General features: G+C 36.4%; 1 protein-coding gene across 5 annotated transcripts in view; it reads left to right on the forward strand.

Annotated features, from left to right (window-relative positions):
* STIM2 (stromal interaction molecule 2) overlaps window positions 1-26,100 on the forward strand; it is a 66,826-nt gene that overhangs the window by 18,726 nt on the left and 22,000 nt on the right. For all 5 annotated transcript variants that reach the window (XM_039381437.1, XM_027712345.2, XM_039381436.1 and 2 more), the window contains exon 2: window positions 17,731-17,861. In XM_039381437.1, coding sequence (XP_039237371.1) covers window positions 17,731-17,861 — 131 coding nt within the window. The remainder of the gene's footprint in view (window positions 1-17,730; window positions 17,862-26,100) is intronic.

Here is a 26,100-nt window from a genome sequence, read left to right on the forward strand (position 1 = left end):
ACATACTTTCCTTTGTCAACAGCAAAACTCAGTAGGAAGGAAGAAGATCATTATGCTCAGTGTCATTTCTGCAATTGAACTTGTAGCTTTCCAGCACTGACAGGAAAAAAGGAAGTCTCAGTGTTTGTTTCAGGTATAAACTGCATGGTTCTAAGCCTCTGAGTACAGAAGATCTGCTCCATATGTTGTGTTCAATATTTTTCTTCTGCATTTATATCTTGTCTCTGAAAATTGTCTTTTGTTTTGTTTTACGTGTTGTACTCTCTCTTCTGTGGAGTACAACAGCTTATGACAAGGATTTTGTATGATTTACTGGCTGTTGAATTTGTCTTCAGGTAAAATACTATCTCACCTTCAAGAAACAAAGTTGAAGCTTTTCAGGCAGAATTGAATGTAGCTGTTTTTCTCCTAGAATATATTTATGCAATATTTAGGGTATTGATGAGCGAAGAGAAAAACTCAAGGCACTCTGGTAGGCTGAGTAAAAAAAGGCATTAAGGGGAGAGGTAATTTTCCCATATTTGGTAAATGTGTTAAATAGCAAACAAATGGAGGACGTCGTATCAGGAATCTGTGGCTCTGTGTGTCCAAGAATTCCTGTGGATTCAAACTGAAACAAGGCAAAATTTTCTTGATTTCTGCTAATAAAACATTTTACATACCAAATGAGGAATGGTATGGTTTTTTTTTTTTTAACTAACTCCTATTAAGAAGCAACATTTTATTTACATATTATGCACATTTTTCACAAACCTTCTTTGGTAAGGTTGCTTAGATTCTAGTGAGTTACAGTATATCCAATTGAGTATGTAATTATGAGGATATTATTTCCTTTAGTTTCAACACATTTCTTGTCTCTCTTGTCCCCTAACAGAAGAGAAAGTATTTTCCTACCTGTGAATTGAGCATTGTGCAAAACCACAGGCTGGTGGTTCTAGTTGTACTGCTCAGCGATGTGCTAAAAGTGATTATGTTCACTTTGTAAGTCCTGCCTGAGGCGTGTGCAAACCGAGTTAAATATTTACACCCATACAGAAAATCTCAAGACTGACTTAGGAAATCATCTTTCTGTTATCTTCCTGATTAGTTACTGACGCACCAGAGGCTGCAGCTTCAGCTTGGACTGGGCTTGTGCTGCAGTTTATTCTCCTGTCTCGAGCTTGTGCCAGGGACCTGGGAGTGCCTTGGCAGTGGGGCTTTGGCCGGACAGGAAAGATGCTAATGAGAAGAGAGAGGTTTTTGAGTTAGTTTGCAGTCTCAGAGGTGGCAGGAAGACATGATGCAGCAGACATAGCTGTATGTTTGGCCTGATTTCCTTGTTTTTGCTTGAAGCCTCTCTGAGGTGTGGCTTCTATCAGCCACATCTTCATGTGGGTGGGTAACTCTACACTGCAGAGACAGATTAAACTAATGTAGAGTGTGCAGGCAGAGCTGGGGTGGCATTTTTAGGTTTGGATCAAGATCATGGGGATGACTGAACAGATTCTAACTGACGTTTTTTGGAGGAAAAATGTAAAATGAAACTGTTGCCCAGGTGTGTTCTTTTTAAGTTGCCATTTGGCCTAATTTTGACAAGGTGGAAAACCATTCTTGCTTCTGTGTTTTACTGGGCTACTGCAGGTGTTGTTCATATGTAGGTCAACGGGCCTGTGCTCAGTTATTGTTATATGAACTTGGCATGTACTGATGTTGTTTATTGTGTAGCAATACCTACAGAAATAAAAATAAAATATTTTGAGGAAACATAAGTCTTCAGACCTCATTTGCATCAAGATGTCCCTGTGAAAAACTGGAGCTAAAATCCTGCTTGTCTTTAATTTTATGCAGTTGCTTGTGTTCTGTTACTTCAGATATCTTTTATTTAGCAATTGTCTACACTCTTATTTGTCCTGATGAGTATACTGGGTTTTTTTTGTGCATACATAGAATTATATTATTCTGACAAATGCTGATCTAATTTGAAAAGTGCAAGTGGGTGTTTAAGCATATAAAAGCTTATTTCTTTTTATGACAGCCCTCACCCTCGTGCTGTCTCTTTTTTGGAGTCATTTCAAATAGGCCCGCAGGTAGAAAGCCCTTTCAGATAAGAAAAGCGTGTTCTTGTGTTCATTTAAGGAGGTTTTTTTTTTTAAGTGAATATATGATGTTGCATATGATGGAGTGTGGGCAGGAATTATTTGTTACTTGTTTTTAGAATAAATGGAATACTTGCTTTTAAAATAAAAGGATGTAAAAATCCATGTTCTAGACTGATCCATGGAGCTGGGTATTTCATTTGTCACCTCACTGGTCTGCATTTATGGAATTTCCTGTATTTGTTTGGCCTATTCTGGAAAAGTACTGTAAATGACGGCAAAAGGAATGGTTTTTTTCAAAGCTGTGCTTTGGTAGCAACATAGGATTGTATTTTTAGTAAAGTAGATTTTATTTTTTTATTATCTCTGTAGGTATTTGCAGAATTTTGTTGTAATTTGAAAAATTGTACTTGGCTCTCAACTTTCCTGTTGTTAAAGTTAGGTTTGTTTTTTTTTTTACTTGTTTGACAGTTTCTGTAAGTTTTTGGTATTCTGTACTTGGAATAGTATCTACTTAATTTTTGCCGTGGTCTGGGAGTCTTGCAGTGCTGTCTGTGGCTTTAAGTTTGTGGTATAATATTTATTTTAATTGCCAAGGTAAAGGAATTCTAATAATCAGGTTTTACTACAACAGATAATCCTTTGTAAGGGATCAGTAAATCAATAACCATGTGATTTTGTATGAAACAAGGGAATTTAAAGAACCCAAGTGTTTAAGTTTGTTTGTTTGTTAAAACTTCTGTTGAAATAATTACGCTTCTTGGGGGGGGGGGAACCATCAACAACTGAACAAAGAAACCCTTAGTGCTGAGATTAAATTTTACTACGAGTAATTTACATTATCTACTGACTTCTGCATTTTCCAGACCTTTAGATTTAAAAGCTCAATGAAACTTGCTGTTGTTTACACCATTACATTTAGTAAACTTAAGCAATGTTTGCTGCACTGATTTCTCTGTTAGTTTGCTACTTGAGACTGATTAAATATTGGTACTTAAAAATGTTAATAGCTTTACTCTGCTTACTAGGTAAGCTATTCCTGGCAAGTGTTAGAGAAAAGGTTTTAATTGATTGCATTAAAGCCTACCCTTAAGTAATGCCCAAGTTCAGTGTGCAGTTACATGGAACAGCTGATGCTGTTCAGAAAAGGTTGGAATGAATTCTTGTTGGTGTTCTGTTTAAGCCCTGAGTGTGTTTCAGAGTTTGCACCTTCCCTAAGATGATGCTGTGGGTAGTTACACACTACTGAACTCAGTATTTTTCATGTTGAGGTAGAACTTGTTTCAGCTTAAGAACTGATCTGTTGGATTATTTGGATACCTTTTCAGGGTGTTGGTTGCATTAATTCTGCATATCTCCTTAATTTCACTTCAGTTTATCTGATTTTGATTGTTTCTCTTTCTTAGTGCAATAATATATGCAATAATTTCTACAACTTTCCAGTCAAAATATGGCTAAAGTCTGTTACCTAAAATGCCAAATAATTATTTTTTGTAAATATATTAAATGTTTTTTGTGAGGTGGTTTTTTTACACTGCTCTAAGTCAATCAGTAAAACTGATGATTTACTATCTTATCCACACCCTTCTCTTTCCCTTCCCCCTGCAACTTAGCTAACAGCACCTTGAATCTTATTTTTGATCAAGATTGCAGTTGTAGTGCAGTAACTTATGTAACACTTTTCATTAATTACTTTTGCAGGTTATAAAAACAGTAAAAGCATTTTGAAACAACCCTGTCTTTTCTTCCCTTCTTCTGCATATGAAAATTGCTAATAGTTCTCAAAATATTTACCTTTAAACTTTGTAAATGGCATACGGCCGTTAAAACTTTTTTAATGTATTAGTCCCTAGAGAATCTCAGATGTCTCAATTTTTAAATCACTGAAAGGAAAGGTGAGGTTTCTTACCAAAACAACATGGAATCTTACCGGAGCTTTAGAAAACTAACCGTGTCGATGTTTCTTTGCTCTAGCCATGGCACAAATGTAGACTTTTGCAGTTGATCTCACTTAAAAGTGTGGGTTGTCATTCATTTGTGGCTAGACATGGCCATGTAAAGTAGATTTCTAGCTTTTTTGCCTTTATAAGATTGTGTGTATAAAATGTCTCTGTGTAAAAAGTATTTCTTATGGAACTACAAGATACAAAGCAATTTTATACAACATAGTGTAGCTTTAAAAAAACTCCTCATTCTTGAAACGAATGTGCCTGTTCTTGTTGAGATAGATTTTCAAACTCTGGGCTTCTATGGGCATAACAATTCTTGACACCCTGTTCTCCTTAGCATGCCTTAAGTTCAGCTGAAAGTCATCTCTCTTCCTTATATACAATGTACTGTTTATAGCTGACGTGATGGTAAAAACATACAGATTTTACAAGGCATTGCTTAGGAGAAGTTGATTCGTATGCATGAATAGTTACTATTGACATGAGGAGTACATATACATGTTGAAAGGAAGTAAAACCTGTGCACAGATTTGAGATTTAAGTAGGATTTTCCAAGGGCTTCTTCAGAATTGCCTTGTTCTTTCTTCTGCTTGTTATTATTAGGTATTTACTTCATACTTTGGGATGTAGATATGCTGGGTAAGAGTGCTTCCTAGGAGCATCCTAGGAACATAGGGTGAGGATACAATTAAGATTTTGTAAATAAGGTTGGCTGCTGCAATTACATGTTTATTTGTATTTGTGAATTGGAGCCCCCAGTTTGGGGGGAAGAGAGCAGAAGTGACGATGACCCACAGTTGTTACTGTAGAATCGGCCTTTCAGAAGAGGTGATGGAGATGCTGATTGAAGAGGGACCACTGAATGTCAAACTTGTGCTTTGAGCAAGAATGTCACCAATGTGAGATGATGTCATCTGGCCAGGTCCTGAAAGCTGAGAGAAGTAAATCTGTAGACTTGTTTAGAAGAAAGGTTTCAGATTGAATTTCTGATATGCCTGGATGGAAGACTTTTCCTTTAATGCTATGACACTTCCTCCTTTCAACATCTTAAGAATACCAAATTTAAATTTTAAACTAGAAAGGAAGGACAAACTGAGAATTTAACTGATAATTGTGAAGCTAGTAGGGAAGTGGGTCAGTAGCATTGTCTGTCTGGTATAGGCTGTGTGTAATGTTATCATAGGTAAGGGGAGTGAGAAGATAATTCTGTGAGATTGTTGTCTGCTTACAATATGGTGAGCATACTAAGCTTTCGATTTGTGATGCTACCACTTTGAAGTAAACTATGAAAATCATGGTTTTCAAAGTTGGGTTCTGTTCTCTTCTTGTCATAGCCCCATCTTTGTCGCATATACACATATTGCTGTTCTTTGATCTGTCTCCAGCACGTTTTTCCAGAGAGAATTTCTGAGTAGGAGGGAAATTTTCCCTGAACATATCCTCCTAGTTTGAAAAATTTTAATTCTTTTTGTTTTGATAATGTTAACTGAGTAAGTTTAAAAATATTTTAGAGGCAGCGTTACCTGTCTTTGTTTTAGCATAGGTAGTAAAACTTCACTTGCATGAAGAGAACTTCAGCAAATGTTTTAAATGTCAGAAGAGGGTTTTTTTATGTTTCTCTCTTTTCATGGTAACTGGAAACTTTTACAAGCGATACCTTATAGATGTTAATTTAAATATTAGTAAACTAATGACATTTAATGAAAGAGGGAAACTATTTCCTTTGTGTTTTAATAGAACAAATAGAGAACATAGCATTTTGTTTTGGAGAGTAAGGCATAAATATGCTACCCGTTTTCTGGTATCCACTGTAGGTCTGTGATGCTTGGCATTCCTCAGAAATACAGAATAGAAAAACACTGTCCCCCTGCCCCCAGCTGATGACTTGGTATAAAAATTGCTTTAAAATTGTTACAGACAAAAAAAGATTTAAAGTAAAGTTTTATAACAAATCACTGTGTTAGTATAGAAAATATTAAAACATTTGTGCTGGTTGATAGATACGACTGACATTGAATACTTGATTTTTGAATGTCAGCTTTGTCAGGTATTGCATTTAGGGCATGAGAGTAGGCCTTGGAGATAAAACCTGGAGTATATATGTCCTTGTATTTGATTAAACCAAAGTGAAATTACAAAGCAGAATAGTATTACAAAACATGCCTCTCTGAGATGGGAATGAAGAACTTCAGATGCACTTCATTGTCTATGAAAACCATAAACCAGCAACAGGACACCTAACAAAACTAGACAGAAACCCCAACACTAAACCCTACGGGTTTAGTAAAGGTGTTTTTTCTGTCTGGTCTATTTGTAATGTGTTTCAGTGGGAAGCAGAAAGTGTTGTGTGAAATTAACTTCCTGGGTTTTCGAAAATGGAATCTAATTGAACGTATTGAAGTAGAATTAATCTTTCATGGTTCTGGTTTGTTTTTGTTTATGTTTAATGACAGGCAAATGGCTTTTTTTACTTTATGAGGTCACTTGGTTTTTGATATTGAAAATGATGGACTGCCTATATGTGTTAATATTTGATATATTAAAAGGAGGTAATGTAGTGGAAACACTTGTCTCTTGCAGTTTGACTCTGTGCCTGTTTTCCTACTGCTGTCTGTTACGGAGAGCAAATAGCAACAGAGGCATTGGTAATGCTGTGCATGAGACACACAGCTCAGCTCTGTTCACAGTATGTGTCCAGCAGAGTTTAAAAAAAAAATTAGGATATAAATTTTCATGGTTTATTATTTTCAAATAAGATAGATACAAATCAATATTAGTGTTTAAACTCTTATGTGAGAGTCTAAAATATAGACTGAAATTTTATGTTTAAATAAATTATATGCATATATGTCATAAAGTATTTGTAATGACTCTAGGAAGTAAAAGTAGTCATCATCTGGAAAAAGCATACTACCCTTCATTTCATCTTGACTTTTCCCAGTATATGTCAGGAGCATAAGACACAAGACTTAAGAGTAGATTATATATCACTTAGTGTTAATGGCTACCTTTAAAGATATCTTATACCGATATTCTTTTGCAGTTGGTTGTAACCTCAGTTATCACAGTCTTAAATTGTAAAAGATCTCTATACTTTCTTGTTCTTCCCTTTAAGCTTTCCCTAAGTATATTTCTGGCTGTTTCTTATCTTGAGAAAGCTGTCATCTCGTGCTGCCAGTAATAAAAATTTAAAAAAGGCTCCGAAGAAAGCAAAAAAAAACCCAAACACAAACTCATTTGGCTTTGTGTAGCCAAGTGTCATAGTTTGTTAGCCTTGGGATGGATTCTGCTATGCTGCTTTTTTTACAGTCCTGTGTATTTAATTCTTAATGCATGCTCTGGCGCCAAGGTTTTGGAAAATGAATCTTGAATGAAGGCACAACATAAATTACAGCAGTATTTGGGGCAGACATGCACTTAGCAGACACCTTGAGCTTGCTGGTGTGTGTTTGTAGAGATGTGGTGTCTCTCAAGACCTACTGTTTACAATGTGGGACTGACTACCACCAAAGCCGGCTTTGCCTGGAACTTTCCCCGGGCTCTCGGGGAGAGCCTTGGAGAAAGGACAAATTCTGATTTTGCTGGCAGTAGTGGTAGAAGTTGTTTTGTCAAATGTTGTGGAGTTTTATTTGTGTTTGCTATTACTTCATCTCCTATAGCGTTGCACAAGTCTGTTTTAGGTTTTATAAGGCCACAAGATCCTTGAAAAAAACATGGAAAAACACTTGATAGTTAGTTGCAACAAGTTGTCTCGGAGACAACCTTGTCCTATGCCTCCTAGTAGCAAAACCCAGGATCTAAAAAATGAGGTGGAGTTTTTCGCTCAAGTAGTGTAGATGTTGTTCCACTACATTAATTCAATTTTTTCAGTTTATTGGTCAGTTAACATGTTGCTGGTTAGATTCACTTGTAACATGGGGCACGTCAGGACCAGGGTTTAGCAGCAGAACTGGCTGTAAAGTGCATTTCTCTCTGCTTCTGCATGGATTTCCTCCTCCTCACCTGCTGTCACAAGTGCTTGTGCAGGCGCATAGAGAAAACATTCAGACAGAATCAGTTTCCTGGTTCTTCTTGCATCATGATTGCACAAATGTGCTTGTATTGGTACAAGAAAGGAGATAGTACAGGGACAGGAATGAATGGTGGGATGGTGGGGGCATGAACAATTAGGAATCCTTTTAGCATTAGTCTTTGGCTTATTCTGCCTTAGAGCATATGTGAAATTATTCCTTGGCTTTTCCTTGCATCCTGACTATGCTTGTGCTGTTGGGGAGCACTGATGGTGTTTGAAGCTGTGCAAGTAGTATTTGGCAATGTGTGTTGTTCAAGCAAATGCAGAGTTTTTGGGGACCTTACTGTTTCCTTCTCTATGCAACGATTTGAGGTTTATGTAGAGGGGCAATACTGTACTTTAAACTTGTATCCGAATTGTATCTAACTCATTTTGATGGGAAGAGCCATGTGTGAACTTGTATGAACTTTTTTTAAAAACAATCCCTCTGAGCTAAATCTCTAACATGATAGGACTTATTCTAGGTTTTGGAGTTCTTATTTAATTGAATTGAGTTTCTCTTTTTCTACTCTGAGTGATTCCAGTGCATGACTTTATGCACAGAGTATGTGCTGAGTGTGTGCTCATTCTGTAAGAATTGCCTTCTGTTTTATTCACCACTTTAACAGCTACAAAACACGTGTTGGAAAACTACAGCATTTCCTACTGTTTTTATGGGCCCAGAAATACATTTGTTGGAACGGTATCAACCAAGATGTATCTGAGATATGTGCAACTATGGCTTTTTCTAACGTTCTGATAGTTGTAAATCTTACTATTTGTGCTAAGTTTGAGCCTGAGCATAATGATATTTTCTCCAGAGATGTGTGAGTATCTAATTCTTAAATTTTTTTTTACTTCCTTAAAAAATTGGTTTTTTTTAAAAGGCTCTTTAAATCTAATTTGCATCAAATAAGCCAAGGTGAACTGAGACACCATAAGTAGATTTGTCAGCCTGTTTTATCACTTGGTGAAATTCATCATGAGAAAAATATTTAGCAGCATATTAGTAGGAGCAAAACTGCCAGTTATGCAATCTGGAGTTGGAGTGCTAACAGCAGAGCAGTTCACGTAAGCTTCTGGAAGTAGGTTAGTCCTTAACTAGCCAGCAGTCTGTACCACTAAATTTTTGCATAAGCTAATAGGACTATTTAAAGAAACTGATATTTATACATACTGACAATTACTGATACATTGAATGGTGCTAAAAGGAAGTGTTTCATTATGCTGTTATTGATTAAATAAAATGAATCTATGCACTCAGTGCCTCTGTATTTCTGAAAGTATAAACATAGGCTGGCACTTTAATACTCAAATGCTAGAATCCTAACAGACTGTGTCTTAAAAAAGAGGGTCCTGATGCTTTATTTCAATCTTCCTTTATTGTTAGTATTATGTTACATCTTTTTAATATAGGTTTCAGTTGTATAATTCTGATATGATCTCTTAAAGTATAAATACATCCTGACAACATGTTACAGGAACTTTGAGGGAACTGATGATGCTACAGATGGTGCTCACAGAGGATTAAATTTGATTCCTTGGTTGGAACAGTTAATAATATGCGTACTAGATCAGATGGTGTAGAAGAGTGAAGCAATTCAGTAATGCCAGCAATGTCATGCTTACATGCCTGATTCATGGATATAGGATATGATTATGAATCACATGTGAAAACAAATATATCAGAGGAAACAATGACGTGATTAAAACTTTAAAGTTATATATATAAAACATTTCATATGAAAATAATTAATTTGACTTTATTACACTCCTAATTTTAGCAAATTTCAGTTTATTTGTCTGAAAGTGTAAGATGGCTTTTAAATCTTAAAACTACATCTGTAAAACTTTTTATGCCTTTTACTACACTTTTTACAAAAATTTATAACATGATAAAATCCTTTTCCAGTGCTTCTCCCCTTCCTCTTTTTCAGTCTTAAAAGTTGTGAACTACCTTTTCAGTATGAATAAAAAAATTGTAAATTTTTAAATCATAAGCCATACTATCATGGTTGCTGTATTCTGCATGTCACTGTCTTCCAAAAAGGAATTTAGTGCCTCGTGCTCTTTTTAGCTCTTGAGCCATATCTGAATAGAAATTAGTACATTGAATATTGACTATAGGCTTTCACCAGGAGGCTGAAGATCCAGCTTCCAGATTAATGTGTTAACAAGGATGAAATTCTAAGCAAGAAAATGAGGTTTTAGTTAGAAAATGATTACTAGCAAGTTTGCTTTGGAAATCACATGAACATATTATCAGTCATTTGGAGATCACCTGTATGTCAGTCCTCCGATTTCCTGGCCAAATTAAGAAAGTGGCTTGAATGCTACGCTGCTGTTCTTTCTTAAGAACTGAAAAGCTCTCGGGCAGATTAAAGTATACCATCAGGGATATACTGCATCTTTTTCAGCTTCCTGATGTTAGAAAAGGGAGGAAATAGTTAGAACAGCAGTAAAGAACCAGTCAGACCTAAAATATATAAAAACTTAGATATGTGTTGTTATATGTGCTTAGATGCATATTATGCATTGTTACTGAATATATATGAATATACGTCTGTAACTTACTTCATCAGCTTAATGAATGTTCTACTGACAAATGAACTCAAAATTCACAATTGTATTTCTCAAATAGCTGTAACTTCTGAACACGTCTGGAATATAAGGCAGAGATACTTGACTGTCCTTTTTAATTTTGTCTGAGTTAAGGATGTGTGTTTATTCCAGGTGAAGTTAAGAATTTAGGTCATATTCGAACCCCTGTAAATTTTTTTTTCTTGGAGCTATTATAACTTTAGCTGTTGATAATTGCTCTAATGTGCAAAGAATACACCATACATTTTTAATGATGCATAATGTAGTTTTCACTACCAAATCATGAAAACTTAGATTTAAACTACTTTAAATACTTCCCCTCTTGGTCTTGTACTAATAAATACAAGTAAAGTGAAAAAGACCTTACTATTGCTGAGAATAAGAATGAGACATCCGGAACTTTTTTTTTGCACTGAATATTCATATATGTTTGCAGCTTTGTATAGTAAGTATCATAGAAGTACAGGTAAGGTTGGAAGGAGGAAAAAACAGAATTTTAGAGGGCTTGTGTAAGATGCGTCTCCCAGTTTCCTCTCATCCTGCTTTGTTAGGGTTGGCAGGAGTTCCTTTTCTAAATCAGTCTACTTTGACCATTGTATACAATAATTGTCCAACTTCCTCTTCCCTTCAAACTGTGTCATTGCTCAGGGAGGGTGTGGGAAGGAGATGGAAAAGCCATGAATCCATCTTCTCGATTTTTATATAGTCAGAACAGTGTTGTAATTTTATAATTAATTTTTTATCAGTCTAAATGAAGTGTTTATACAGATATTTTTGTCTTGTCAGAATAATCCTTGGCATGATTAACATATTCAAAACCCTTTTTGCAATTTCCTTTTAAAACAAGCATTGCTGATTTGGAATAGTTGCTTTTAATGTGGTTAAATTAAAGGAAAATTAGATTTACCATCAAATATAATTCTCTGGAGAATTCCTGTTGTCTCTTTTCCTTTGAGTAAATGTTTTTCTGGCTACAAAGTTCTTAAATAGTTATCTAAGATAGCTTAAGATGTTTTGAATGTCTTAACAGGTGATCAGAAAGTTAAGTGTCTGCTGTTCTGCAGTTTGTTTTGAGGCTTTTTATTTAGGAAAGATTAGAAAAACTTTAAACCTGTCCTAACACTTGGTTTTGCTAATGACATTATTTGACTGAATTTCTGCTTTAAATAAACCGATCTCACTGATTTCCTACTCCCCCCCCCCCCCGTGTATAGAAAATGAAGTTGAAGTTCAGAATTAGACAGATTTTTTGTGGGTGTGGAGAAAGCAGAGATGAGCTAGTGGTGATTTTAGAAAAAATCAAAGCCTTGCTTGCCTCATCAAGTTTCCATGTGGGGGAAAGGAGGAATATAATTGATCTGTATATATTAAAAGATACTGAAGTAGCAGAATAAATGGACACTTTTCAGTAGTGACAAAACCAGGTTTGGCTCCCTCATGCAAAGATCAGCTGTATACGTAGTGAAGTTGTAATGATTTATTTTAGAGTTGTTTGACATGTCGTTTTTTTAAAATGAAGAATGTTAAGTGGATTTTAAAAGAATCATGGTAGCTTTCAGGGGGCCTGACTGTAAATAGGTGGGATTTTTTTGGTGGTATGTATATATATATTTGTTGTTAAACTGCAGCATTACCAGCTACTAAGTATTACATCTGTATTCAGAAATAAGTGCTCCATATACCAGACTTTGCAGTCAGGAGTTTAATTTAGGAGTCTAATCTGCTGTTATTGAGCGAGTTTACAAACAGTTTCAGAAGTTAGTTCAATTTCTAATACAGAGCAGCAGAAAAACCTAATGTGAAACTTAACGCTTTCAAATTTTTTGGAGACAACATTGCTCTGAATCTCCTTTCCTGTTGCACCCCTTCCCCTTGCCCTGCTGTCATTAGGGTTATTGCATTTTCCTCTTCAGGAAGCTCAGTTAAGTAACATCAGTGTTGTGATTAGAAGAGAAGGTACTCTATGCTTTTTGTCAAAATTTTGTCTGTTTTTTTAAACTGTTTTTAGTGGAAAGATGCGTTGCAGTGATGAACTTTTATTGAAATGATTGGAGTGAAAAATAATGCCACAAATTACTTTGTCAAGTTAACTGTTAGATCCTGCTCAGCCTACTTGCCATATGGAGGAGTTTAATTATTAAGAGTAGGAGTGATTTGCTTTGGGAGCTTCTAATTGAAAGATTAAACGAAGCTCACTGTGAGGCTGTGTCTCAAGCATTTGAAGATTTTTATTGACAACTTATGTAAGGGTTCAAGATAAAAACATGTTTATTGCCTTTACTGTGAATAGCTGTTTGAATGTCAGGTAAAATTCTTGAAAACACTTGCTTTTTTCAGTAATTTCATTAATCCCTCTTGTATTTGACACTTAGATTTGTACTCAGGTCTTCAAAAATTTTTGTTCTTTTACAGGTTTTGTGCATTGAAAGGAGTCATATTTTGAATTGGTGATGAAACTGTAATGTATTGAAGTACATGTAAAACTAGAACACAACAGAAATATAAGGAAATAGAAATCCTAGTTAGGGGAAGATACATTTGGTAGGGGGTTGGGGGTATTGTGGATACCTTCTTTGTCTCTGGAAAATGCAAAGAAATCCCCTTCTGTCATCATGGCATGCTGGAACATGGTTATTTTAAGCTGAGAGTACTTACTTAGGAAACTGACACTGTATAGTGCTTGCCTTTTCTGTGAGGCTTCCCTTTATTCCAGATGGCTTTTTAGGAATGAGGAATCATAAACCTAGCACAACAGTGCTGAATTCATCAGTAAAAGGCAGTCATGGAAACACTGCGTGTTTCCATAGGACGGCCATATGTTATCGTAAAAACAGTGCTCTTCCTTCTTGGTGAACGCTCACAGAACAAAAGAGATACGTAGTAGTCGGTCTCCAAACTTCCAACTGCTAAGTTGCTCTGAGTGAACTAATGGGAAAATTTAAAGGCATTTAAATCTTAAATTTGATGGTTTGTACCTGATTCCAGGTAGCCCTGAAAAATCACGAAGGTTTTGTTTGTCCATTCGTTCTTAAAAAGGCTCCTTCAGGCATTGAAAACACTCAAAGGCTCAGGCACGTTGGGGACAGATTGGAACTGCAAACACCTGGTTGGGGTCACTGTCACAGGCTTTGGCATAGGCATAGCTTTTGTGATCCAGGGTCCACATGCAAAGGAAGTGTGTGAGAAAGAACTGCCGTTTGTTGATCTGTCAGTCCTTTTCATTCTGAAGTCTGTTACACTCACAGCAGTAAGTGCAGGATAGATGAAAGACTATGCAGTGCATATACCCTTTTGATTTGGAACCATTTCTAATGATGTATCCCTAAATAAATTTCAAGGGCTTTACTAACATGAGCTCTTGAAGATATCAAGATATCAGTGTAATTAATTTTCCTTAATGTCTTGTGTTGACAGTGTCACTTTCTAAGTTTAACTTCTGTTGTATTTTCCCCTGGCCTGTAAATACAAAGTTTCCTGTATCTTGGGTTGGTTAACTGTGCTTTGTTCATTATCAGACTGTCTCTTGTGAGAGACTCCTGTGGACTGGTGAAGACTTTCTGCCCTTGCCTTAGAGCTGAGAGGCAGTTTCTGCCTCAAGGCAGGAGAGGGGTTTGTTTCAAAATCCTATGCCAGGTTTGTTGAGCCATGAGTTTGGCATTTAGTTTTTAGTAAGAAATTACCTCCTTATTATGACCAGTAGTTCTGAAACTTTGTCACTTCTGACCAACATGAAAAACTAGGCTGTAAAATAACTGGTGCCTGGAGTGACATATGCTGTGCTTTTATGCCTCTTGTCCACCTTCTCTCTTTTGTTTGCTTTTGCTAATTCTTCTGTGCTTTTTGTTAAAGGAAGGCTCAAATTCCAAGCTATCTGTTCATTCCATGGGCGAATTTATCATCTCTGCTTTTTCCTGTGATGATCATTTTGGACTAAGTGTATTTATGACAACACACCAGACTAGGGCAGAGAAATTGGTCCAGATGTGAAATTAGGTTTGTCCTTAAAGTACAGTAGAAGGTTTGGAATCCCAGAACACCTTCAATAGGGTGGATTCAAAGTGAAAAATAAATTATCAACTAGTCTTATGACTTCTTCTGGGGCCTCAGGGCTATATCTATGGTGTTTGCTGTATCTTAAGACTTTTCCTCTTGGCTTTTATCTTGGAAACTTCCCAAATAGCCAGTTAACTAACCATACTTCATCTAGTATTAATTTGAATCGTTTTTACCATGCAATTGAGGCAAAATAGTGCATGATAGAATATTCTGCAGAGCTGCAGATGATTCAGTTTCTGATAAGGCTCCATAGGTGTGCTTGTGAAATGCTTTTCACTTGTTCTTTAGATTGGAGTGGCTTTCTAATTTGTTTTTGTTTTGAGATTGTTCTCTGAAGAAGGGGATGATGACCCGTGTTGTCAGTCTGGGAATGTTTAATTTTACCAGCTTCATAATAGTAAGTAGCTTCAAAGTAAATCTGGATTCTGTTTAGAGTGGGTTAATTTTTATTACAGTTAACATGTGGTCCTACTCTGTTTCTCAGTCTTAAAATGAGCAATTGGCACTCTATCGTTTCTTAAGAGAGAGATCAAGTGTTCTTGGAGCCAGCTCGTGGGACATTTGAAGCACTAGCAGCCTGTTTACTTCTCTCAAGAAGAACCATAGCTCCTTAAAGTGCCTTCATGCTTAAATATCCTAAAAAGGCATATTTAAGATAAGTACTCTGATTAAGGAACTGATCAGGCTCAACTGTGTGAAATTGTACTTAGAGAAAACCTTTTGATTTGAAAAGCTGGGCTTTCAGCTGAACAAAATGGAAGAACATTTGAGTGGGTGCTTGCAAATTGTGAACACTATCTGACGTTTTCTTCTATGTAAGAACAGAACTAAGTACAAATTAAGCAAGTTGGGTGTGTTTGGGGGACCTCTTTATCAGTTTTTGATGCTTATGCTTTCTTCTAACTTAAAATACAGTATAGATCTAAACATGTAATACAAAGATGGTTCTTCTAATTTATGGTTGCATTTTAAGTAAATTCATATCCCTTTTTCATGGCCACTGGAATTTAATTACTAGCAGAGGTGATTCATTACAGTTGCAAGGGAAGCCTTTCTACAGCAATTCTATATAGTCCTTTATTTCAGGGCTGAGTCCTTTAATGCCCCTGGCCATATTAATGTTTTAATTGCAGGGCAAAAATTTAAAGGCTGAGTATTGTGAAATTAAACCTTTTGTGATAAAACAAAGATGAAAAAATAAAATAGATATTTTTTTAAAAGTATAAAAAAAAATTACTTGGTTTTTCTTAATAAAATATTAGTTGCATTCCAAAGTTGAAAATTATAGTTTGCGATTGGCCTGGTTTAATATTTAGTAATGAATTATTTAGTAATATTTAATACCTAGTAATTTAGTAAAGAAGAGATTTAGAAGTTTGTCTTTCTGAATTACATGAATTATTTCTAAAAGCAGCATCTCTCTTCTGGGACAGTGTCAGTGAGGTGTTTGAGTTTTTTTAACGTTGATTTTTTTTGTTTGTTTGTTTTTGTTTGTTTTGGTTTTGGTTGTTCTTTTTGTTCATGGACATAGAAGACAGATTTCTGTTGATTTCTATATAATAAAACTTGACCATAATTAAGAATGCGTTGACTTGCATCTAGCCTTGGGAATCAGTTATGGTAATTATGCATCTGAGATTCCAACTATGTTGTGGTTGTTATCTTCATTCTTCTACTTTGTAGCCTTATGCATTCCATTATTTTTGATTTTTGATTATTTTAGAATTCATAATAGAAAAGCAGAATCATGATAATCCAACTAGTATGAAATAGTAAAACAATAAATTAGTTTTTCTGTGCAAACTCTTCATTCTCTCTATTTCTGTGCTTCCTTTACATTACTTATATAAATGTGCCTTTTAATAAATTCTGTAGCAATATGAAAGCTTAAGTGTCTGATAGACTACAAGAAGCAAAAATTACTCATATGTTGCCTCAATTTGTATTTGCTTTGATTAAAGTGTAGTGCACCAGTTTATGGGACTAGTCACTGCATTTTTATAATGGCTATCATGGTGGGAATTCACTATGTTATTAAAGCTGAACTTTCAAAAAATAATTTCTGTATCCTTCTCCACATTCTGTTCTTTGATGGTGTTGGATACATCAGAATTAATGACATAGTGGCTATTAGTTAATGCCAAGGTCTGTGAAAGACCAGTGTAATGATGGTTGATCATCATGCATTGCAGATTTTTGGAGCATTTGGCATGTGCCTTGTAGAAGGGAAAGAACAGAGACTTAACAGGCTGATGTGGTGCAAGCCGAGCCATAAGCTATGCACGAATCATGAGCCTTCAGTAATGAATGCAAATGAAAACATACTATTTTTGACTTGGAAATGTGCTCCACAGCGACTGCCGTTTGTAATCAGAGGGTACATGTGCGATATATCATGTATTGCATAGTCATATAAATAGATCAGCTGAAATTTTTTTGCAGTGCACTTTCTTCTCTTGCAGTCCTCTTTGAATATTTTGTGTTCAGTAGTAATACTACTGACTTAGATTTCTATCTGCAATGTGATTACCATCCCTTTCTTATCTGTTTATAAAGCTGTGATTGTATGACATGACAGTTCTTTTCCTTCTCCACCACCGCTCTCTGTGTAGCCCAGAGGTTCAGAAGGGAGGTTGGGAAGTGCAGCGACTTTATTTGCTATTGTAGTGACATGTTACTGAGGGTGGATGATAGAAGAAAAAGTGGAAATAGTAAGTTACTGGGGTGGAGAAACCAAAGTGTCAAAACTATTCCAGCTTATTTTTGGGGATTCCTTCCTGGATAAAAAAAAGAGTTGATTTACACACACCCCCCTTTCGCTTTTTTTGGTAATAATTATTATTTTACAGTTAAATTTGATGTCTGTTACCTGGTGATTATGTGCAATGAAGTACAGGTACACAATACAGAAATTAAGCCCTTTCTTCTGCTTGGGAAAATTATATTCTGGAGTGACTCTAACTAATGGTTTGTTTTTGTTTTTTTTTCCCCACTTTAGATCCCTGCAGTTCACTCAGCCCACCATGCTTTACTGAGGAGGACCGATTCAGCCTAGAAGCTCTCCGCATGATCCATAAACAAATGGATGATGACAAAGATGGTGGTATTGAAGTAGATGAAAGTGATGAGGTACGAATAAAAAAAATCTTCACTCGTGCATGCATGAAGTCTCTTTTTTCCCTTCATTGTTTTGTATAGCTGCTCTTTATCTTCCAGCACTTGAGCAGTTGTTGCTGTTTTTCTTAATGCAGCCCTTCCCTCAGCCAAATATGGAAGGAAAGTCTAATTTCTATAATTGTCTGAAATGGCATATTGTTGTCCATTGTTCTAGCCTACAGGAAAGTTTTGTATGACTATGTATAAAAGCTGTTATTTTTGTGATTGGTGTAAGAAGTAGGCAAATGGTGTTGGCTTAGCTTGCAATGAGGTTGATGTGATCCATCACCTGGTATTACAGTTGCTTTGCTCAAAGTTTTCTTGCTTAAGGCATCACTGGCTTTCCTATTTGCCTTTGATCTGTTGCAAATACTTCATGGTGCAAAGCAATACCTTTTACAGACAGCAGTTTAGAAAGATTTCTGGTTTTGCTTACATTTTACAGGGAAGTAGTAATCACCTCCTGCTGTAGGCTAATGGTAGATTAAGAGCTATGAACTAAGGAAGGTTATACAGACCTGCCTGAAGTTTTTTGTGTCTGCATTCAAATGAGTTTGGTAGGCAGGCTCCTGGTGGTCCTGGCAAAGGACATGCCCTTGCACTTACTCAACTTTACCATCAGGATTCTCAAAATTACTAGTAGGAGTGGAAATATCTGTGTAGTTTCGTTGTGTTTACTTTGCATTCTGGCAGTTGTTAGGCACAAGCTTGAGAAAGGAAGGAGAGTGAAGATGTCCCCTAAAAATAAGGGTATTGCCATGTGTCTCTGATACCCATTGTCACTGTAGATGAATGGCAGAAGAATCTTGCCCTTCTTTGTCATCCTTTTTTATAACATCTAGGGGAAGATTGCTCTCCCGGAATGAGTTAGGTTATGAATTATCATTTGTCAAGTTTAATATGATGCTACTTACTTTTCTATGTGCCTGTGTGCAAGCAGCATCAACAGGCCCCATCCAACCTGATCTTGAGTTCTTTCAGGGATGGGACATCCACAGCTTCTCTGAGCAACCTGTTCTGGTGCCTCACTGTCCTCTGAGTAAAGAATTTATTCCTAACATGTAATCTAAATCTCTTCTATTTTAGTTTAAAACCTTTCTCCCTTGTCTTATCACTACTTGCCTGTGTAAAAAGTTGTTCTCCCTCTTTTTTATACCCTCCATTTAAGTACTGAAGGTCACAATAAGAGCTCCCTGGGGCCTTCTACAGGCTGAACAATTGCAGCTCTCTGTCTGTCTTCATAGGAGAAGTGCTCCAGCCTTCTGAGCATCTTGGTGGCTTCCTCTGGACTTGCTTCCTCTGGACATTGACACAGGTCAATGTGTTTCTTGTGCTGAGGACCCCAGAACTGGATGCAGTACTCCAGGTGGGGGTCTCACAAGAGCAGAATAGAAGGGGAAGATCAATTCCCTTGACCTGCTGACCACTTTTTTGATGCAGCCCAGGATATAGTTGGCTTTCTGGACTGTGAGTGCACACTGTTGGCTCACGTACAGCTTTTCATCCATGAGAACCTCCAAGTCCTTCTCCGCAGGGCTGCTCTCAGTGAGTTCTCTCAGTCAGTGCTCATGTCTGGCTTGGCCCAACCCAGGTGCAGTACCTTGCACTTGGACTTCAGGAGGTTCTCCTGGGCCTACTTCTCAGGATTGTCTAGGCCCCTCTGGGTGACATCCCTTCTTTCTGTTGTGCCAACTGCACTGCTCAGCTTTGGGTCATCTGTAAACTTGCTGAGGGTGCATTTGATCTCACTGTCTGTCATTGATGAAGATATCACAGAGCACTTGTCCTGACAGAAGTCCCTGATGGGCACCACTCATTACTGGCCTCCACCTGGACATGGAGCACTGACCTCAACTCGGGCTATGTCCATTCAGCCAGTTCCTTATCCACCAAATGGTCCACCCTTTTAAGCCATCTCTCTCCAATTTGGCGAAAAGGATGTTATGTGGGATCATGCCAGAAGCCTTTCAGAAGTCTAGGTAGACAGCATGGGTTCATGTTCCTTCTCTGAGTGCTGCAGTCACCCTGGGGCCACCAGGTTGGTTAGACACGATTTGCCCTTAGCGAAGCAGTGCTGGCTGTCTCGAATCACATCACTGTGTGTGCCTTAACATTGTTTCCTTGAGGATCTGCTCCAGACACAGAGCTGAGACTCACTGTTCTTTAGTTCCCCTGTCTTCCTTTCTTCTCATTTTAAATAGGAGTGATGTTTCCCTTTTCTCAGTTAGGGATTTTACCTGACTACCATGGCTTTTCTAATATAATGGAGATAGTTTAGCTCTGTTATTGCAGAATGTTGGGTGGTTGTCATTAATGTTTGGGATAGGCACAGTCCAGTCTGAAAACTGAAACATCAGTGATGGAGTGTGATCTTCCTAATGAACTTCCCAGCACTTTGATTGATTCTCTTGACTTGTACTGCATTTGTTATACATGGAAGCTGAGAAAGTTAGAAGAAAATACAGAAATATTTATACATTGGAAATTTTTTAGTAGTATTCAGAAGATCTGTCCTGGTTTTCAGTGGACCATCTTTATATCTGACCTTAAGTTTCTTCCTGTTCCAGAGGAAGCAACAGAAGCTACTCTTAAGACCTGTTTAAGAGGCTGAAATTAGAACAGTTGATGAGGGGATGCTGTTTCAGCTGCGGTAGTGACAGATGAGTGAAACTGTGTATTCAAACTACTCATTGTGCATAAAATAAGATGACTGAAATGTAGCCCTTGTTTCTGCTAGTTCATTTTAAACTATTGAAGAAATATTTAATAACCCCCTCCCTGCAACGTAGCTCTACATATATTTTCCATGCAAATTGGTGATAAATATGTATTTGCATAGGGTGTTTTCTTCTAAGACATTAAATGCAAGTCTGAAATTAATAAGAAATGCAGTTTAATTGCAAGTTCAGCTAGTAATTTGTATGTTCTTCTTTTACTTAGTAGTGCTTTTACTGGATCTTTACAATAACTTAAAAGATCTACATTTCAACAACACAGTTACATAGTTCTCTGATTACAGTAGGTCCGAATATACGCTAAGTATATCCTAATATACACTATTTCAGAACCAGATTTTTTTTTGTTCTGTCACAGTGGGTAGTGCTGCTTGCCTTGATTAAAAATGAGGACTGATAATTAAAAAATCTTTATTAGAAGTAAAGCTTACATGAAATGCAGGGATTTTACTTAACAGCAGGGAATGGATTTTCTGTTTTATGCTGCATGGTTTTTACTTGCAAGAGTCCTGGAAGAGCAGCATATTGAGTATGTTGGTTGGATATTCCTCAGCTTTATATTTGGCAGGAAGAATGTCACAAAGTAGAATAACTTTCTGCTGTTTCACCAGCACTACAACACTATTACAAGTGTATATTTACACCAAGGAAGGAAGTTCTTGTAAATAAGTTATTTTGAGAGGGAAGGTAAAAAGAACTAAAGGTGAACTATTTATTTTAACTATTTTAATTTGCTAATCCAGTTAACTCCCAACGGTGATTTCAGACACTTCATCTGCACACAGTTTATTTTTCCTAATGTTTTCATGCCCTGTTTTATGTTGTAGTTTGTTTTTCCTCTGTAAAATGAAGGGTCACATAAAATCATTCTGTAGAGAAGGAGTTTTTTTAGGATATAAGAAAATTTGAACTTGTTAGAAGAAATTTCTTATTTTCTCAGAAATGATCTGATACTGGAAGCCTCTTGGACCTACTTTATATGGGCTGGAAAGAAGCTTGTATTTGACCTTGACGACATTAATGTGGGGAAACCTGATCTACATTTTTAGCACAGGATTTAATAGTTATGGAAACACATGAGGGATTTGTTGAAGTCTTCTAAGGAAGTTAGAGGGGCTCTAGTCTGAGCACAGACTAGTTAGATTTTTTTTTTCTTCTTTATTTTTTGGTATGGTACGGCAGAGAAAAGGAAAAAGGAAGGAGGTGAAAAAACCCCCAAACCTATGCTTATCGTTAGGGCAGTCTAATATGAATTTTTCTATCAGATCTAGATCCTGCTGTTATTTATTATTAATATGTACAAGATTGCAATTGTTTAAACTGGTTCAAGAGATATGCTGTAAATGGTTAACTGAAAGAGAGAATGTAATATTACTAACTGAGATTTTAGTTGTGTTGTGGGAGGTTATCCACCTCAGGAAGCATCTGTTGCACCATGTGAACGTGACTTGTTTTAATGATGAGGAGGCACAAGAAGTAAGGCAGACTTATCATATGTTCACTATTTACATAGGTTCTTCCTGTTTCCAAAGAACCTCCATATGTAGGTCGTACATGAAGTAATTTCCTCAAGGAATCTCTCTCTAGTACTAGAATAAATTGACGTTTTTGAAATATTAGTATCTTACTGTGTTTCTGTCATACCAAGCTAATGCCACAAATTTACATCTTTGCATGGGATATTTGGGTAGGTCACTTAGTGTATTCATATTTTGTTTAACTTCTTTTAATGAGGGAATTTGCATTATTACTTAACAAAAAAAAAACCCAAACCAAACAAACCCCACAGAAAACAAACAAACAGAAGACAAAGTACAGTATGAAGAGGAAAAGACTGCAGCATTGAAAGCATTGAATAGCTTTTAACAGAATGGTCAAAGAAGTTCAAACTGCAGAGATGATATGCAGAAGTTCCTGACTTAAAAATGTTGTCTGGAGACAAGAATCAAATAGAATCTAGCTTTAGTTGCCTAAACCAGGGAAGATGATTGTCTTCTATACAGTGATTAAAGCAGGAAAATTAACTAGTATGATCTGATCTGGAACAGTAATAGTAACATAGCACTTTGGCTATAGTAACTCTACCAGGGGCAGAATGTTTGATAACCCAAGATCTTCGTTTTGAACTGACCCTTTCTGAATGGATGGACTCTGTGAAGATATTGTCTGAGGATTTATGTTCATATTTGCATCCATGATGCAAATAATCTGAGAGGTTCAACAAATGTGATGTCTTGAGAGAGAGCATGCTTTGTTTTTTGAGAGAAGAAAAAAGGTCAAAGGAAGAATCCAGAAGGAAATAGAAATTGATAAAATACAGAGGTCAAGTGTAAACAACTCAGTTAAAAATTAATAATTTATAGAATTGGGATGGGTTCAGAAGCATATGCTTCAGTATATCATGCCTTTAGTGCTAATTTATGATGCAAAGTTTTATAGTAGAGGAGAATCAGTCCATGCTGCTAATACTTATTTTTATTACGTAATTAATTTGCTAGTCATATTTTTGGTTGTTTATGCATCCTTTCTTTTAGCAGTTAAAATGGTACATGCACTGGTACATCATAATCTATTTTATAAGCTTACTAAATTAAATTATTTTGCACTAGCAATACTATTTTTAAACAACACAGAGAAATAAAATATAACATCTAACTTCGCAATGTGAAATTATTTTCTGAATTACTTCTGAAATAGATCTGCCTATTCAATTTGTATGACGATGAACTGGTGAAAGAAGACTGTAGATATCTTTCTTCTTTATTTAGTTCCTTAAGAGATATAAAAAATGAATGAGACATGAATTACTACTTTGGACCAGAGACCTATTCATTTGAATAATCTGCTCTGGACAGTAATGAGCACCAAACACTTAGGGCAAAATTGCAAGAAATTCCATGACAGGAAATCTTGAAGAACTAGATGCTGAGCTGGTGTGGTGCTCCCATTTTAAGTATGTGTATTTTGGATATTAGGAGCATAAAGTGTGAGGTGAAAAAACATTTTGAGAATTTAACATTAAACTTGGAATGATGCTAATTGAATAGCCCTTCTGTCTTATTGAACAAAAGCAAATTCTTGTGCAAAATTTGTCTTTCTTTTGATCTTGGGGGGAGTAAAGATTTAGCAGAAGATTTTGAAGAGGAGGAAGTACTGCTGTGTATGGTGTAACAGATGATGTAGTTCAGAAGCTTGATTTCCATTTCTTTAGTGCATCTTAGGCCCTGGTTAAACTTCAGGAGCCTACCTCAGGTGTTATTTCAGCAGAGAGAGGTTCTGCTGTAGACCAAGTTCTTACTTCATTTTGTTCTCTGCAAATATGCTCTCATTAAGATGTTAAATGTCCTTTAAAATTCCCTTAGTATTCTGGTTTTGTCCTTGTCATTTGTATAATAAAGGTCCTTAAACTGGTGTTCATATTTCTGTAAACTGCTTTATATTTCAGTGTCAGCTGGTTAGGCACAATTCTGCATGTGGAGAAATACCTGCTGCAGTGGTTCAGAAACTGAAAACATTAGAACTGTTCTTTTCACAATACTGGAATGGCTCTTGAGCACGTTTTACATCTCACTGTACAAGAACATTCTGTTACAAATGCTGATCATTCAAATAAGTATTTTGAACTTCCTAACCAGTGTCTCAAACCCTTTCCCCCAAAGCTATTTGGTTACTTTGATTCCCTTAATTTCTTGTGACTCTCTTAATAGAGGCCTTTTGTGCATTAATTTTTTTTCATTCGACTGCTAATGTATTTGTCCCCAGGCAGAATGTCTTTTAGTCTCCCGAAGTTTTGTGAGCAATTCTGAATGTGTCTACACGGTTTGTTTTTTCGGAGCAAGATAAGGAGCCAGGACTTGTCTGAAAACATTATGAGAATGTTAGTTGACAGCTAACTTGTGCGAAGTCCTGTAGAGAAGCAGTGTGTGTTATCATGGGTACAGTTGCATGGAAACCTATTCCAACGTGATTTGGATCAGACCTACCTCATGCCTTGCCTCCTTGGAGGTACTTAAGCTAATAATATGTAGCTGTCTGCACCTGTTTATGTAGCACTGCGGGCATTTAGTCCCGCTACAATGGAATGCCCCCTTGGAAATTCTTTGGCTTTGAAGGGTTGCAAAGTTTACTTTGCAGTAGGATAGCTGCAGTTTGTTTTGAGCTGCAATAAGTTTTTTTCAGTAGAATGTGTAGATTACTTAAGCTATACTTGGTAGAACTTTCCTTATTATGTCCTATGTTTTTCTAGTAATGTTTTTATTATGCTTGAATACATTTTCTTATTTTACTGTGTAACACTTTTAGAAGCCACTTCTGTAGGGTAGGCAGTTGCAAAAGCTGTCATACCTGAATTATAGTATGTTGCCTTTTAAAAGCACATTTGCCATTATAATTTATTCAGTACATGTGACATTGCAATAGCTGCAACAAGTCTGGTTACAATAGATGAGAAGGCTGTCTAGCAATGACTTGGGTGTATCTGAAGGTTTATAGGAAATCTGAAGGGTTATAGGAGAACTGAAGTTGTAACTTTTGGAGGTTTCCCTTTGAATCAAGGAATAAAACTGAAGGAAATAACACTGCTTGAGGAATAGAGTCATACTTAGGCAGGAAATATGAATTACTCTTAAAGTAAACTTGTCAGTTAGAGGGTCTATTTTATGTTGATGAAACTGAAAATCATGAACTTGAGCCTTCACCCAGAACAAAATATAAACAGCATATGAATGCTTCCTGCTGCTGTTAGTGAGTGTGGTTAATTTTACTTTTCTGCTGGGATTTGCAAAAATGTGCAATTTCTCATTTGCTCTTCAAGGAACATCTCTTACAGCTTCCATATTTTAACTTGAGTTTAGTTTGTAAGCACTCTCTTCGATACCAGTCAAACTTGTATTGGATTTTGGGATGTCTTTTTACCTCTTTTACAATGGTCAGATTTTTTTTCTGGTGGTTCTTGCTTCAGGTTGGTCTTTGTTTATGAGTTGACTGAATTTTGGTGAAAGTTACAGTACTAAAGGCTTTCTGAAAAGGAAGGAAGGTGGCATGTACCTGACTCTGGAACTTCTCCAGGGCTCCACAAGTCCTGTCCCCTCCAGACAGGCAGAATTTTCCTCTCTAGCTATTACACTGCCTAACCTTGGACTTTGGGATGTTGATCTTTGTAGAGGTATAGTTGTTAGGGAGTTTTGGGATCAAGACTCCTTTTCAAGTCTAGGTGTGGTGGTTTTTTTACTGTCTACTTGTTTTTGAAGTAACTACATTGACAAATGATTTTTTTTTTTTGTTTCTCACAGAATTTTTAGGTAACTTATCTATTGCTTTCTTGGTTTCAACTTTGTAGTCTTAAAAGGACTTCTCCTTCCTGAGTAATTATGTTGGCTAAGATAATCCCTAGATGTGTTTTTGTTAGAGCTTATTCTTTTAACCTCCCTATTTAGAGTTATTTTTCTAACCTTTTCTTTGTATACTTAATGACCAGG

Source organism: Pipra filicauda, unplaced genomic scaffold, assembly GCF_003945595.2.
Source record: "Pipra filicauda isolate LSUMZ 115617 unplaced genomic scaffold, ASM394559v2 scaffold223_size1779592_pilon, whole genome shotgun sequence".
NCBI classification, from domain to species: Eukaryota; Metazoa; Chordata; class Aves; order Passeriformes; family Pipridae; genus Pipra; species Pipra filicauda.